This window comes from Neoarius graeffei, chromosome 2, assembly GCF_027579695.1.
Source record: "Neoarius graeffei isolate fNeoGra1 chromosome 2, fNeoGra1.pri, whole genome shotgun sequence".
In the NCBI taxonomy this organism is placed as follows: Eukaryota; Metazoa; Chordata; class Actinopteri; order Siluriformes; family Ariidae; genus Neoarius; species Neoarius graeffei.
The window spans coordinates 64212745-64226881 of NC_083570.1; the positions used below are offsets into that span (position 1 = coordinate 64212745).

Here is a 14137-nt window from a genome sequence, read left to right on the forward strand (position 1 = left end):
TGAAATACAGTAAAATAAAACATAATACAATCAGGCAATATGCACGGTATCCTATAGCGAAGCCCCAATGGGTAAGGCCCCTTTCTTGTTTCTCAGAATCTCTTCCGACTATTGGCTGAGTGCAGGCGTCGTCATCACTTTCCCCGCCCCTTTTCACCTGGGTTTGGCTGTCTTTTAAAACGTCGGCGGGAAATATAAGTGACTTCAGTTCTTTATCTTATTTCTGTGAGGAAGTAGCCGAGGCGCGAAAACGAGTAAAAAAAAATGGTCAGGACGAAAGCTGATAGTGTTCCTGCTAGCTACAGAAAAGGTATGATTATAATAAAGACTATAGTGAGGGTAGTTTTGTTTGTGTTTAGTAGCTAGCTTTATAGGCTAAGTAGCTAGCTTTATAGGCTAGGCAGCTAGCACATACAAAGGAAGCATTATTGATGTACTGAAACGTTGCCTAGTTCATCTTGAGAAGAGATTTATTGCAAATAAGTAAATAAATATGGTCGTAGTAGTAATAGTATAATATCCGGTTTGTGTTGGTTGTGAGTTCACTGCCTTCAGCTGCTCTGTCTCCCGCCAAATTACTCTCCTGTCATTAACTGGTCGATTAAAGAAACCAGAATGTTAAAGAGAAAATGTTTTTCACCGCATATACCCAGAGTAACTCTTAAACTTCAGGGTAGAAAATACGTTTTTCACATAAAGGCAAGAAAATAATGAGCACTTATTTACCTGCTTGTGAACACTTCTTGATGTTTTTTCGACTGTGAGGTGTTTTTTCTCAGCCTTCAGAAGTAAAACTCTCTATTCAGGTAACGAGAGAAGGTCAGAAAGTGGGATTAGTCAGAAGATTTCTATTTAAAGATGGAGGTTTGGGTGAATATCCAGTTTCAGGAGAAATGGCGCCACATTTGTTTTTGCCCCGTGTATGTGGCTTCATGTGAGAGCTCGTGAGATTTAACCATACAGATAAATGTGGTGTTAATGTTTATTACTAGTAGTAACTTTTGTTTTTTAAATATTTGTCTTTTAATCTGTGTTAGCCGTTGCTGCTTCTGCACCCAGGAAGTCACTTGGCGCCTCCAGTTCAGGGAACAACTCGAGCAGCAGCTCTCAGGCCTCCACACCCGGTACACTGAGTCTCCTGTTCACTCCTCACTCAGTAAAGCTCAGTAATCAAAACCAAACCCATTCTCCTTTCAGCTCAAGGCTTTTGGGTTGTATTTGGTTGGTTTATTCAGCTTGCAGAAGTCTGATGAGTCCTGGAATTTGGGTCCATTCCTGGGAAAGATGTTTAAGATCATTTCCATAACTCCATAAATCTTAAAAGATTTGGTCATTTTGTGAGGCCAAGTCATGGGCGTGATCTTAAACATTCTGCCAACTATAGTTCACATTATCTATCATAATGTAATATTTCCTGTGTAGTATTTTTCTTTACTAGGTTATTTCACTGAAGTTTTGTACTGAATGTCTGTGTACAAGTAAATAAAGCTCACAAACTGAGTTTAAAATACAGTGGCTGATTTGTCTGCTTAGCACAAAGGTGGCCTGTTCTGTTCATTATAAGTCATGAAAATTCAGAGAGAATTTGACCTCTGGCTTGGAGTAGAAACTTGAACTTGGGATATGATGTGTAAAAGTTGCACTTCTTGTCGCAGGAAAGAATAAGTATGCTGGTGGAAATCCTGTCTGTCCACGGCCGACGCCGAAATGGCAGAAAGGCATCGGAGATTTCTTTGGTGGCCCGGGCAGGAAGCCGGAGAAGGAGAACGTGCACCCTGTTTCTGATGGCGAGGAGGCTGGAGGCAGTGGCATGTCCAAAGCACCCAGGAAGTATGTCTTGTATATAAATTTTATTTATTGCAAGAGGCATTTAATCTGAGTGTGGAATTCCTAGTGGGCAAGTGTCTAAACTGTTCTGTTTTACCTTGTTCAGGTCCAGACCACTTCCTGATGAAGATGAGGATGATGAATAGCTCTCCTCCTTGTTCAGAATATTGAAACCCCTATTGGTACATAACTTTCATGAATTTTTTTTTTTGGGTGTGTAAATCTTTGTATATACCTTTTTTTATGTTGCGTTCATTTTTGTACAGAAGTTTAATAAACTGTTAAGTGTTTCATCCTGGCTTTTAATGATGTAAAGAAAGCAAGGAATCCTGAAAATGATAAACTTCACACAGTGTAATGGAATTTTCAGTGGTTGTCAAACAACACAACTGGAATATAGCAAGATTGTGTTAAGCCCACAAGTGCCTACATGGATATGCATGGTATTCAAAATAAAATAAGTTGTGATAACACAGACTTATTTTTTTTTTTTTGGGGGGGGGAACGTTATTAAAACCTTTGTGTACTGAACTGGAGGGAAAACCAATCTCAAGGCTTTTAAGGATCACACTTTTGCTTCACAGCCCAACAGTTTACTGCCAAATTGGTTTTGTTGTCCTTTTATTTCATAAAGATTGTCTTGACCTCTAGGCCACTGCTCTTCTAGTCAGTAACTTGCACAGTTGGAATAAAGCAAAGTTTGTCTTGGTTAATAAGAATGGTGCAGAAGGTGACATTTTTACAGGTACTGGAAAAGGATATGGTTGTAATTGGCTAATAGTCTCACTAGTAAGAGTAAACATGCACACCAGGTTGATTAGCTGTGAGAGAGATATTCTTGGAACAAGTCTGCCTGTGGAAAGAAACAAACAGCAGGGGAATGTATTTATTCCAGAAAAAATTTCCCACCTTGTCCTTTCCTTTACTCCCCACAGGTTTATGGAATGCCATTTAAGTCAATATTAACATGTCTGTGAAGATTCTCAGTCATAGTAAACTGTGGGTGGTAAAAGAGAGCAACCACGCACAAGTCAATATTAAATTTAAAAAAAAATCCACCCACATTAAAATGTATATAGAAATAAATCTGTCAATAAATGAATAGGCTTTTATTTCAAGATGGCTGTTTTTCAAAGGGCTACTTTTATTTCTTTCAGAGGACTTTTATTTCCCAGCTCTTTGTCCATCTGTTCTATATAAATGAATAGGCTGTGGTTATATATTTGTCTAATTTATTTCAGGATTTATTTTTCAAGTTTATTTATTTGTGTTTGTGTATTTAATATTGACTTAAATGGCATTCCATACCGTTTATCCGGATAACAGTTGTCTGTTGTGATAATGGCTCTGTCCGAAACAGCATCATATCGTACTCGATAGTATGTCTAGATAGCGTGTCATTGCGGCACGCGCACTATCTTTCGGACGGTGATGTGAGGTGATTTGGGACACAGCCGACCGCCAGAACAAAAGCACGCCGCGTGTTGCCCGGATGGAGCTGTTGTTCCAGAGGCGGTGCTGTTCCGGGACTGAGAGAGAAGAGCGACAGGAGAAGGAGATACTGATCTCTTCAAGAAGATTAGAATATATACAGCATTATTATTATTTTAGAAACCTTTCACTTTAAGGCGACGGTCAGAGGATTGCATTGTCGCGGAAATGAAATGAGCAGAACGACCTTGGGTTTGGTTTTAAGGTAAGAATTTGAGTTTACTTTTCAATTCAATGAAGCTGAAATGCTGTGTGTGTGTGTTTAGCACAGCTGAGTGTTGATGTGCTAACTTGAGAGCGAGCCAGCAAAGCTGACCTCTTCTGCTCCAAGACCTGATGGGTGTCAGAAATGTGACCTGTGATTTTTATATATATAAAATCTGTACTATAGTGTACTTCATATTCACCAAACCTGTTTTCTTTCCCTCTCAGTCGGGTGATGTTTGAGAGAGATGGAGCTGATGGATGACTTTATAGCTGTGATGGAGAGAGGAGCTGTGTCTGAGCTGTGCTGCTGTCAGCTACTAGACTCTATAAATATAATATAATATTATGAGTCTGGGTTTCAGCTGTGTGTCTGATGAAATGTAGACAGCAAAGGTGTGTGTGTGTCCTCCACTTTGCCCCTACCAGGCACTTTCTCCTATCTGCCTGTCTGGTTTGGGTGTCAAATTTGTCTCGTTAACCTGCATTGTGTGTGCGTGTGTGTACTAGTGCATCTCAGAAAATTAGAATACCATGAAAAAGTTCCTTTTTTTCATAATTTAATTCAAAAGGGTAAACTTTCATATATTCTATCTTCATTGCATGTAAAGTGAAATATTTAAAGCCTTTTTTGTTTTAATTTTGAGGATTATAGCTCATGAAAATCAGAAATCCAGTATCTCAAATTATTAGAGTATTCCCTAAGATCAATCAAAAAAAGGATTTACAATACAGAAATGTCCAACTTCTGAAAAGTATATTCATTTATACACTCAATACTTGGTTGGGGCTCCTTTACCATGAATTCCTGTATCAATGCGGTGTGGCATGGAGGTGATCAGTCTGTGGCACTGCTGAGGTGTTATTGAAGCCCAGGTTGCTTTGATAGTGGCCTTCAGCGTATCTGTATTTTTGGGTCGGGCGTTTCTCATCTTCCTCTTGACAATACCCCGTAGGTTCTCTATGGGGTTCAGGTCAGGCAAGTTGTCTGGCCAATCAAACACAGTAATATCATGGTCAGCAAACCATTTGGTAGTAGTTTTGGCACTGTGGGTAGGTGCTAAGTCCTGCTGGAAAAGGAAATCAGCATCTCCAAAAAGCTCGTCAGCAGATGGAAGCGTGAAGTGCTCTAAAATCTCCTGGTAGATGGCTGTGTTGACTTTGGACTTGATAAAATACAGTGGACCAACACCAGCAGATGACATGGCACCCCAAATCATCACAGATTGTGGAAACTTCACACTGGGCTTCAAACACCTTAGGTTCTGTGCCTCTCCACTCTTCCTCTAGACTCTAGAACCTTGATTTCCAAATTAAACGCAAAATGTACTTTCATCTGAAAAGAGGATTTTGGACCACTGAGCGACAGTCCATTTCTTTCTCTCCTTAGCCCAGATAAGACACTTCTGACATTGTCTCTGGCTCAGGAGTAGCTTGATATTAGGAATGCGAAAGTTGTATCCCCTTTCTTGAAGATGTCTGTTCGTGATGGGTCTTGATACACTGACACCAGCCTCAGTCCACTCCTTGTGAAGCTCTCCCAAGTTCTTGAATCAACTTTTCTTGACAATCCTCTCAAGACTGCGGCCATCCCTGTTGCTTGTGCACCTTTTCCAGCCACCCTTTTCAGCAATGACCTTTTGTGGCTTACCCTCCTTGTGGAGGGCATCAGTGATCATCTTCTGGACAACAGTCAAGTCAGCAGTCTTCCCCATGATTGTGGTTGTGTGTACTGAACTAGACCGAGAGATACACTGTGTTCATACTGTTTTACTCAAACTCGAAATGAAATATTCTAATATTTTGAGATGGGTTTTTTTAAAAAATGTTTTTGTACTGTATGCCATACTGATTAAAATAGAAAAATGCTTGAAACATTTTAGTTTATGTGTAATGAGTCTATAATATATATTCACTTTCTTAAATAACTGATGGAAAATATTGAACTTTTTCACAATATTCTAATTTTTTGAGATGCACTAGTATATGTTCTGTGGAAGCCAAACAGCTTTGGGACCAAAAGGTTACTGGTTTGATTCCCCAGACCAGCCCTTAGTAATCGAAGGCACCTAACCCCCTGGCAAGAGTGGTGGTGTACCTTGTGTCTGATTAGCCAAAGAAAAAACGATGATGAAGATTATCAGTTCGGGCATTGAACCTGACTGTATTTGTATGATCTTTAAACAGTATACATTTTCCCAGTTAAAAGCCTATTTTACTGTCCACAAGCTTCTAAATCTATGTGATTGGGCAGCACGGTGGTGTAGTGGTTAGCACAGTCGCTTCACAGCAAGAAGGTTCCGGGTTCGAACCCAGCGGCTGGCGAGGGCCTTTCTGTGTGGAGTTTGCATGTTCTCCCCGTGTCTGCGTGGGTTTCCTCCGGGTGTTCCAGTTTCCAAAGACGTGCAGTTAGGTTAACGTGGGGCTGAAGTGCCCTTGAGCAAGGTACCGAACCCCTGACTGCTTCCCGGGCGCTCTGGTGTGGCTGCCCAGTGCTCTGGGTGTGTTTGCGTGTGTTCACTGCTTCAGGTGGGTTAAATGCAGAGGATGAACTTAACTGTGCTTGAAACGTGCATGTGACAAATAAAGGCGGCTTCTTCTGATTGATGGCACTGACTGCAGGTGAAGCTCATCTTCTGTTCATTGACACATTTTCTACACCAAGGCCGTGATTTTCCAGATGGCTTTAGATGTGTTGCGCATGGACATGGAAAATTAAAACTCTTGTAATGATGCTTTCTTATTTGACGAATACTTTTCCCACTTTCAAGACCAATGTCTGTCTGAGCTCTTAGTCTGAGAATCAGCCTCTCGGAAACTGAGCTGACTTTCTGTAAGCTTCTGTTGGTGAGTTATGTGAAACCACAGAGGTGTGATTGTGCTGGTGGTGATTTGTGTGCTGTGCTCACATGTTTGAGTCAGTAAACAGAACACATTAAGACAGTATGAAATGTGTCAAATCTGATCTGATACAAGGCTACTGTTCAGGCGAGTGCCCGTCCTGAAAAGTTGTACCCCTGTTATTTATCGTTAAAGATGTTCATGTGTGGGGCTGCGCAGTGGTGTAGTGGTTAGCACTGTCGCCTCACAGCAAGAAGGTTCTGGGTTCGAGCCCAGTGGCCGACGAGGGCCTTTCTGTGTGGAGTTTGCATATTCTCCCCGTGTCTGCGTGTGCTCTGGTTTCCCCCAAAGACAAGCAGGTTGGGCTCTAAATTGACCGTAGGTGTGAATGGTCGTTTTGTTTCGATGTGTCAGCCTTGCAATGACCTGGCGACTTGTTCAGGGTGTGCCCTGACTCTCGCCCATAGTCAGCTGGGATAGGCTCCAGCTTGCCTGTGACCCTGCACAGGGTAAGCAGTTACGGATAATGGATGTTCACATTTTGGATTTCAGCACAAGTATTTATTAACTACACAGACTAAAGTGATTTTCTCTCTAGGTTTGAACTAAAACAAGTGGTGCTCAAGTTCCTATAAGACAATATGCCCAAACGTCTTGGTCAGGAGACTGGCGAGACTCCAGTTTGACCCTGATTAAACATAGCTCACATCTTTTCAGGGAGGAAGGTCAAGAAATTCAGTCATGGTGACAGAAGGAATGTCAAGGAAGACATCGTAGGAGTTGCCAAACTAGGTGGGAAAATATGAAAAATTCTGACGTGCTAGAGCTTTCATCAGGGTTTCGCGGGGTGTCCCAGAACCCACATTTAATTTTGATTATGTCGCACTGATAGTTGTTCCTGATGTTCATATTTGGGCTGGATGCTGGAAATCATGTCAGATTCGGTCTGAATTCATGCAGTCTCATCCTGGTATAAGTGACACCAAAGAATAAACTGACTATGTCAAAATTTTTGCTGAAACGTCATGGTCTTAACATTATGATTCTTTTTATTCTTGCGTATTTGTTACTACAGGGTAGCATTCTGACTTTATCTGTCTGTTCAGCATTTTTAACCAGTTTTAAATGGGCAAGTAATGCTCATTTAAGAGGAATTTGACTTGGCACTTGGGCTGCAGGACAGAAATAGCATATTGCCGTTATTTTGCTACACATTGCTATTGTGAAATATCCTGCACTATATTAAAACCAACGGTGAATCCATGAGTTAAGGTGCTTGTGAAATTCAAATCGGATTGGTGTTTTAGAGGCTTTTTTTTTTTTAATGAATCTTGCACACGATTGGTTTAATTTCATTTTACAGGTCCTGGAAAAACAGTTGACAATACTGATGACTCATCCTGTACTCATCCAGTTTATGTCCAGTCAGGTGCCCATCTGCATTGCCAGGATAAACGTACATTGTGTGTCATTTTACAATAACGAACAGCTAGTTAGGATTAGAGATTAGTCATTCGTGTAGTTTTTTGTTATGCAGCTTCCTGGAAGTTAATTGACTTTGGATGGAGTTTAGAGATGTGTGCCTGTGTTTATTCCCTTTCCAATATCCTGGTCTTATACGACCTCCTAACCAAAACACGTCCGCTGAACTCTCCTAAATACCGTGATGTGCAGTTAGTATAGGCATCATCTACAGAAAGTAGGCAGAAACGATGGCATTTGTTTTTCTGATGAAATCTCAAAGCATTCTGTTATTTCTGTTTTATTTGGCCTTTTTTCCCCAAAAAGGAGTGTTTTCAGACCTGGCCTAATCATAATCTTGTCAATAAAGTGGTTTAAATAAACAAACAAACAAAAAATCCTTTTGTAATGCTCATATAGAATCATTGAGTCTGTCAGTAATGTTCACACAGGAAATTTCATGACTCCTTGTGTGTATACAATAATCCTTCAGTTCATCTACACACAGTCCATGGCCTCATTTCAGCTCTGATTTCATCACAAAGAATGTGTACGTTTACATATTTCTCTTCTTCTTGCATGGTGCATGTGTTGTTTGAAACGATTGAAATATTCTGTCCACTGAAGTAGGAAAGATTCAAAGATTTTTTTTTTATTGTCAATTCATTATATATCCAGGACATGTAGGAGAATCGAAATGCCGTTTCTCTCTCACCTTGCTTGTAAAAACAGATAAAGATTTAAATAGATAGATAGGTAGGTAGGTGGCGGCACGGTGGTGTAGTGGTTAGCGCTGTCGCCTCACAGCAAGAAGGTCCGGGTTCGAGCCCCGTGGCCGGCGAGGGCCTTTCTGTGTGGAGTTTGCATGTTCTCCCCGTGTCCGCGTGGGTTTCCTCTGGGTGCTCCGGTTTCCCCCACAGTCCAAAGACATGCAGGTTAGGTTAACTGGTGACTCTAAATTGAGCGTAGGTGTGAATGTGAGTGTGAATGGTTGTCTGTGTCTATGTGTCAGCCCTGTGATGACCTGGCGACTTGTCCAGGGTGTACCCCGCCTTTCGCCCGTAGTCAGCTGGGATAGGCTCCAGCTTGCCTGTGACCCTGTAGAAGGATAAAGCGGCTAGAGATAATGAGATGAGATGAGAGGTAGGTAGGTAAAAAATACACTTGAAAATCAAACAGTGTACAAAATGGCAGTAGTGCAAACACAGTACAATATCTATAATGGAGAAGGTGCGAGAATTTTTAACTAATTCCAAGAAAACTAATGTATACTTGCAGCTGTTGTGCTCAAGGTGAAATGATCCCTAGCGCGCACGTTTTTTTGGGTCACTTCCAAATGATGATCAAGTCATAAATAATAAATAAATAAAATGGCCCTCACAATGAAAACTTAGAGAGTTGCTCTTTCATCTTCCGCCTTACATTGGGATCCCTTAAGTCTGGATTAACTGACAGTCCAAACTCCTACCCAGATAATAGCAACAAGGTGGTTGTGAGTTAAAGTTCTGATGTAATTCAGTGTTCGTGACGAATAGCGATGGATGTTGCTGTTACGCAGGTGGACAAATGAACATGTTACGTTCGCAACTGAGATGGATTGTTTGTTTTCTGTCCACTTTTGAAGTATTTTCTGAAATAAAATCATTTGAGCTGAAAAATAGCAACTCGGAAAAACATTGAAATTGCTTGTACCGTTCTTTTATTTTAGTTTCTAATGTCCTTTCTTATTGTTTACAGCATACTCGTATGTGCCCATTTTCTGTAGAAAATGCCTACGCGATGCAATTCGATGCAATTTTATTTTAGCGCCTTATGTTGAATGTCGGGCGGCACGGTGGTGTAGTGGTTCGCGCTGTCGCCTCACAGCTAAAATGTCCGGGTTCGAGCCCCGTGGCCAACGAGGGCCTTTCTGTGTGGAGTTTGCATGTTCTCTCCGTGTCCGCGTGGGTTTCCTCCGGGTGCTCCGGTTTCCCCCACAGTCCAAAGACATGCAGGTTAGGTTAACTGGTGTGACTAAATTGACCGTAGGTGTGAATGGTTGTCTGTGTCTATGTGTCAGCCCTGTGATGACCTGGCGACTTGTCCAGGGTGTACCCCGCCTTTCGCCCATAGTCAGCTGGGATAGGCTCCAGCTTGCCTGCGACCCTGTAGAACAGGATAAAGCGGCTAGAGATGATGAGATGAGATGAGATGTTGAATGTCAGTCTTTTCCCTGTCCCCAGAGTGGAGCTGAACATACTGCTGGGGAAATTAACAACAACAAAAAAGATAGCAAAGCTGTTCTGGTACCAATCTGACAGATCAAGTCTTGGCTGGATATAACAAAACAAAAGCTGTGCATTAGAATGTAACCAAATGCTTTCACTGGGGTGACTAAAGCAGTGGCTTTATCCGTTCTACTGTAAGCTGGCTGTGCTCTCAGAGTCACACAACTCGTTAGTATGCTAGCATATAGGCTTGTGCAACACAGCATGTCTAAGAGAACCTAATCACCCTGAACCCTCTCCTGATTTGAGAAGAAGAGGATGTGGGCTTGGACGAGGTTTTTATTTATTTTTACAGCTCATGAAATACAGGTGCATCTGAAAAAATTAGAATATAGTAAAAAAGTTCAATATTTTCCATCAGTTATTTGAGAAAGTGAAAATGTAATATATTCTAGACTCATTATACATAAAATGCTTGAATCACTTCTATTTAAATTTTGATACAGTGGTGCTTGAAAGTTTGTGAACCCTTTAGAATTTTCTAGATTTCTGCATAAATATGACCAAAAACATCATCAGATTTTCACACAAGCCCTAAAAATAGATAAAGAGAACCCAGTTAAACAAATGAGACAAAAATATTATACTTGGTCATTTATTTATTGAGGAAAATGATCCAATATTACATATCTGTGAGTGGCTCACAATCCTAGAGGTTCACATACAAAAGTATGTGAACCTCTAGGATTAGCATTTAATTTGAAGGTGAAATTCGAGTCAGGTGTTTTCAATCAGTGGGATGACAATCAGGTGTGAGTGGGCACCCTGTTTTATTTAAAGAACAGGGATCTATCAAAGTCTGATCTTACACTTCCATAAACATGTGTTGTGATTATGGCACGAACAAAGGAGATTTCTGGGGACCTTTAGCAGTTTGCTAAAGATCACATGGACAAGCCAGAAGGCTATTGGAAAAATGTTTTGTGGATGGATGAGACCAAAATAGAACTTTTTGGTTTAAATGAGAAGCGTTATGTTTGGAGAAAGGAAAATGCTGCATTCCAGTATAAGAACCTTATCTCATCTGTGAAACATGGTGGTGGTAGTATCATGGTTTGGGCCTGTTTTACTGCATTTGGGCCAGGACGGCTTGCCATCATTGATGGAACAATGAATTCTGAATTATACCAGTGAATTCTAAAGGAAATGTCAGGACATCTGTCCATGAACTGAATCTCAAGAGAAGGTGGGTCATGCAGCAAGACAATGACCCTAAGCACACAAGTCGTTCTACCAAAGAATGGTTAAAGAAGAATAAAGTTAATGTTTTGGAATGGCCAAGTCAAAGTCCTGACCTTAATCCAATCGAAATGTTGTGGAAGGACCTGAAGCGAGCAGTTCATGTGAGGAAACCCACCAACATCCCAGAGTTGAAGCTGTTCTGTACGGAGGAACGGGCTAAAATTCCTCCAAGCTGGTGTGCAGGACTGATCAACAGTTACCGCAAACATTTAGTTGCAGTTATTGCTGCACAAGGGGGTCACACCAGATACTGAAAGCAAAGGTTCACATACTTTTGCCACTCACAGATATGTAATATTGGATCATGTTCCTCAGTAAATAAATGACCGTATAATTTTTTTTGTCTCATTTGTTTAACTGGGTTCTCTTTATCTACTTTTAGGACTTGTGTGGAAATCTGATGTTGTTTTAGGACATATGCAGAAATATAGAAAATTCTAAAGGATTCACAAACTTTCAAGCACCACTGTAACTATGGCTTACAGCACAAAGAATTTAAAACGAATATCAAAATATTAGAATATTTCATTTTGAGTGTGAGTAAAACAGTATAAATACTGTGTATCTTTCGGTCTAGTTCAGTACACACAACCACGATCATGGGGAAGACTGCTGACTTGACAGTTGTCCAGAAGATGATCATCAACACCCTCCACAAGGAGGGTAAGCCACAGAAGGTCATTGCTGAAAAGGCTGGCTGAAAAAGGTGCACAAGCAACAGGGATGACTGCAGCATTAAGAGAATTGTCAAGAAAAGTCAATTCAAGAACTTGGGAGAGCTTCACAAGGAGTGGACTGAGGCTGGGGTCAGTGCACCAAGCGCCACCACGCACCGATGTCTTCAGGAAAGGGGCTACAGCTGTTGCATTCCTAATGTTAAGCCACTCCTGAACCAGAGACGACGTCAGAAGCATCTTACCTAGGCTAAGGAGAGAAAGAACTGGACTGTTGCTCAGTGGTCTAAAGTCCTCTTTTTAGATGAAAGTAAATTTTGCATTTAATTTGGAAATCAAGGTCCTAGAGTCTGGAGGAAGAGTGGAGAGGCACAGAATCCAAGGTATTTGAAGTACAGTGCGAAGTTTCCGCAGTCTGTGATGATTTGGGGTGCCGTGTCATCTGCTGATGTTGGTCCAGTGTTTTATCAGGTCCAAAGTCAATGCAGCCATCTACCAGGAGATTTTCAAGCACTTCATGTTTCTATTTGCTGACAAGCTTTATGGAGATGCAGATTTCCTTTTCCAGCAGGACTTAGCACCTGCCCACAGTGCCAAAACTACTACCAAATGGTTTGCTGACCATGATATTACTGTGCTTGATTGATTGGCCAGACAACTTGCCTGACCTGAACCCCATAGAGAACCTATGGGGTATTGTCAAGAGGAAGATGAGAAACACCCGACCCAAAAATACAGATACGCTGAAGGCCACTATCAAAGCAACCTGGGCTTCAATAACACCTCAGCAGTGCCACAGGCTGATTGCCTCCATGCCACGCTGCATTAATGCAGTAATTCATGGTAAAAGAGCCCCAACCAAGTATTGAGTGTATAAATGAACATACTTTTCAGAAATTGGACATTTTCTGTATTCTAAATCCTTTCTTGATTGATCTTCGGAAATATTCTAATAACTTGAAGTACCGGATTTCAAATTTTCATGAGCTATAAGCAGTAATCATCAAAGTTAAAACAAAAAGGCTTAAAATATTTCACTTTACATGTAATGAATATTGAAATGTATTAAAGTTTACCTTTTTTAAATTAAATTATGAAAAAAATAACCTTTTTCATGATAATTGTGTGTGATGCACCTGTATAAGCAGTATTTTATGATGAATATCCTACTTTGTGATGCAGCCTGTTGAATGTATTGTTTGTTACCCAGCCGTATCAAATCGAGAACCTCGTATTGAGTGATACGTTATGCTGCATCCTTACACCCTTGATCTCGATCATCAAACGTACATATTGGCCATGTTAAATCTCGTCTTGGAAGAATGCTTGTTACTGTTTTCAGCACGAGCTCTGCTTGCTACTCTAAGAATGTAGGATATTTGTGTCTGAGTGAGTACACTCTTAATGAATCTACATCTTGGTGAAATGGCACATTTTTTTTTTTTTTTAAAGATATTTTTTTGGGCTTTTGCACCTTTATTGGATAGGACAGTGTAGAGACAGGAAATGAGCGGGAGAGAGAGACGGGAAGGGATCGGGAAATGACCTCGGGCCGGAATCGAACCCGGGTCGCCCGCATTCATGGTATGGCGCCTTAACCACCTGAGCCACGATGCCCCCAAATGGCACATTTTTAATACTACATTAAAACACTGTATGAAATTACTTTTGAATATTACAACATATTCTGCAATGATTCTCTTAATGCTGTCTCTACTTTGAGATTGGTAGTATATATTCTGCTCGAGGACAGCTTTAATGTCATCGACTGCTCCAGATGCTCAGAAACCATGCGGATACATTTCCAGATATGAGTTTGAGACTCCTATATGTTGGACATGTTCTATCAACACAGGCTTTAGACTAGCTACCGTCTTCTTCTTTTCATTTGTGGGGTTGTTGAAAACACATGAAAAGTGAATAATTGAGCTAACAGTGCACAGTCAGATGACACTGTGTGAGGATTGCTTTTCTTGACTGGTCTGATTTGATTTGACTGATTTTAATAATGAAATACCATCTGACAACTAAAGATGAGCACCATGTCCGAGTTTTCGGCTGGTATAGGCTAGTATTTTGGGGTCTGGTTTTGAAGTGACGGTTGGTTTTGGCTATGCTACTACTTTTGAT

At 40.9% G+C, this 14137-nt stretch overlaps 3 protein-coding genes across 6 annotated transcripts in view; 2 read left to right on the forward strand and 1 right to left on the reverse strand.

Moving 5' to 3' along the window:
- Positions 1–830, reverse strand: part of mov10l1 (Mov10 like RNA helicase 1) — a 67419-nt gene extending 66589 nt beyond the window's left edge. For both annotated transcript variants that reach the window (XM_060908818.1, XM_060908810.1), the window contains exon 1: positions 727–830. The gene's annotated coding sequence lies outside the window, so the exon portion shown is untranslated. The remainder of the gene's footprint in view (positions 1–726) is intronic.
- pclaf (PCNA clamp associated factor) lies at positions 159–2298 on the forward strand. The gene is made up of 4 exons (XM_060908827.1): positions 159–310; positions 1038–1124; positions 1656–1830; positions 1934–2298. The coding sequence occupies exons 1-4, from the start codon at positions 265–267 to the stop codon at positions 1971–1973; spliced, it is 348 nt and encodes a 115-aa protein (XP_060764810.1). The 5' UTR covers positions 159–264; the 3' UTR covers positions 1974–2298.
- A 1049-nt stretch (positions 2299–3347) lies between these two features.
- Positions 3348–14137, forward strand: part of LOC132881777 (casein kinase I-like) — a 54518-nt gene continuing 43728 nt past the window's right edge. For all 3 annotated transcript variants that reach the window (XM_060914651.1, XM_060914648.1, XM_060914650.1), the window contains exon 1: positions 3348–3523. The gene's annotated coding sequence lies outside the window, so the exon portion shown is untranslated. The remainder of the gene's footprint in view (positions 3524–14137) is intronic.